Raw genomic sequence first — 2,500 nt, 5'->3', positions numbered from 1 at the left:
TTGAATCTTGAGGAACACTGTCAGAGTTCTTCAGGAGACTCTGGCTATCGCATTTGCTTTTTTTTTTTTTTTTTCCCAACAGCCTTTATTATTCTCCAAAAGTGGTCTGTTGCTTTCTTCTATATAAAAATGCAGATGTCATAAACATTAATAACAACAAAACAATGGTGCCATGACTTTTGCACAGCATGTATGCACAGTAAAGTATTTATGGTAGGTCTCAGGCGAATTGCGCTATGTGTAAAAGAATATACAGTTTCCTTTGAACACTGATTGTGAGAAGATTGATGCTGAAGAGCGAATTAAGATGCTAGATGATTGATCACATGTACAATGGTGCAAAAAGGGTGGAGTCACGTGACACGTATAAGAGCGCCTACGTCTGGCCATGTCATCCATCATGACGCTTATATGAGAGGCTCAAGCTGTGTGTTCTAAAGGTCTCAATAACTACCACTGTGAGGAGTGAAACCGGCGGCTGGTGTCTGGATTGAAAAAGAACATCTGCCTGAATGCAAATTCTGTCCCACAGACAAGCACAGGTCACAAAACAACATGAATGGATAAAGAGATCATTTTGTGCCCTACTACTGAGCTCATAAACTGGCCTTCTGATCCATGAATACAATCTGCAGGCTGGTGATTAATGAAGCCTGATTGTCTGATCATAAACAATGAACATGGAGTCTTTTGAGAAAACCAAATCATATTATTAAAGATCAGATCATGCACAGAGTTTGCATATAAAGCAAAATACGTTAAAAAATATAACAAATTTTTATGAGCCAATTAAATTCCTCCAGTGTTTTTCATTATGGATCAAACATGTATGAACATGTATGAACATAGATACACCTTCTACCACTCCAGAATTTCTCCTTCATCTCCATCTCACAATCCACTTCTGGAGCATAATCACTGATGACATTAATCATCACAGAAGATACACGGACCACAGACTGAAAATGCAACGAAAAATGAAATACATGGAATTGAATAATTTTATCGGGTGCCAGAACCTACAGGTGCAATACACATTATCGCCACATGGTACTGGGGGCGCTGTTTAACAGCTGTGTATCTTGGTTTATAAAAAAAAAAAAAAGAGTATTAAAATCATCATTAAACATCTTTGTTATCCCATAGAATTTATTAATATGTTATAACAAAAATCATAAAGACTGTGAATATAAAATAAATTATATATTTAATTATTGGCCTGTCAGAAAGCGGACGCTTTTACGTCATTACTGCGCGCCATAGTTTTGCTGCGCTGTCGTCATCAAAGCGCGCGGTAGAGGGTGGTCATGCTTACAAGAGGAACGTGAACGATTTATTTGGATAAGTTTTATATCTCTATAGGTTTTGCGACATTAGAGCAGCGAATATGAGAGAAACTCCTTTATCAAACTGCGAGAAACTCTTTCTCCTTAAATCTATTAAGGAAAAAAAGGTAACAATAAATAAATACAATTTATGGTGCATTTCTTGCTAGATAACGAGTTTATCCCTGATTATAAACAGAATCCCAATTGGTCCTGGATGTGTTTAGTGGTGTTTATTTAGTGCACTAAATGTCCACTGAGGCAAAAATCAGAGTACTGGTTCTACCAGGTGTTTTGGTGATTTACCAGTAAAGCTGAACAATGTCCTCTGAAATGTAATTGATTTAAACTTCTAGTAAATAAAACCTTATTTAATTCAATATACAATGGCAAGTATAATACACATTTTAAAAAATTGTATATTGTTTGTAAAAATAATATATTTGGTTATATATAATTTAGTAAACAGGTTCCCTGACTGCAAAATGTGAACAAATACAATAACATTTGCAGATTTAAGAGACCATCAGCCTAAAACGCTGTTGAGATACATGGACTTCCTCTGACAATTTACTTTACATTTCCAGGACAAAAAAAATGTAAATGAATGAGTTCGTAAATAATAAAATGCTTTTGTCTGGATTTAGCGTTTGGATGGGAGGCAAACGTACGACTACCGCAATATAAAAATCACATTTGGCACAGACTATGGCTGCTGTACAGTCAGTTTGGGGAAAACAAGGTAATGCATGTAAACATTTGCTTGTAGTACATTTCTGAACATCTGACTTGGACATTTCTTTCATATTTCTAGGTATTTGGTAGATTATGTAGAAAGAGTGTGTTTTGATATGTCTGTCTGTGTTTCTACAGGGTGTTGGCTCAGGTGTCATGTGAACTGGTCCCTCCAAAAGATTCCCGTCCCACTGAAGGCCTCATGTTTTTTAACCTGGAGCTTTCTCCCATGGCGTCACCTGGTTTTCAGTCCAACAGGTACGACAAAATACGACGTGACAAAATACTCAAATGTTGTAGACATTTTTTTTTTTGTTGCACTGACTTTTCTCTGTTGTCTCTTGTAGACAGTCAGAATTGTTAGTGACTTTGAACAGGCAGCTGGAGAGGTGTCTGAGGAACTCCAGGTGCATTGACACAGAGTCTCTGTGTGTCATCTC

The 2,500-nt window shown here is 36.7% G+C and overlaps 1 protein-coding gene across 1 annotated transcript in view; it reads left to right on the top strand.

Moving 5' to 3' along the window:
• The first annotated feature begins 1,268 nt into the window (after nucleotides 1-1,268).
• Nucleotides 1,269-2,500, top strand: part of exosc9 (exosome component 9) — a 4,791-nt gene continuing 3,559 nt past the window's right edge. The window contains exons 1-4 of the mRNA XM_046843107.1: nucleotides 1,269-1,453; nucleotides 1,973-2,067; nucleotides 2,199-2,318; nucleotides 2,408-2,500. The exon at nucleotides 2,408-2,500 is cut by the window's right edge and continues 10 nt beyond it. Coding sequence (XP_046699063.1) covers nucleotides 1,388-1,453; nucleotides 1,973-2,067; nucleotides 2,199-2,318; nucleotides 2,408-2,500 — 374 coding nt within the window. The 5' untranslated portion in view covers nucleotides 1,269-1,387. The remainder of the gene's footprint in view (nucleotides 1,454-1,972; nucleotides 2,068-2,198; nucleotides 2,319-2,407) is intronic.

The sequence above is a fragment of the Silurus meridionalis genome, chromosome 28 (genome assembly GCF_014805685.1).
Source record: "Silurus meridionalis isolate SWU-2019-XX chromosome 28, ASM1480568v1, whole genome shotgun sequence".
Taxonomy (NCBI): Eukaryota; Metazoa; Chordata; class Actinopteri; order Siluriformes; family Siluridae; genus Silurus; species Silurus meridionalis.
Note: the sequence above shows the minus strand (reverse complement) of the source record. Positions and strands in the feature narration are given on the sequence as shown.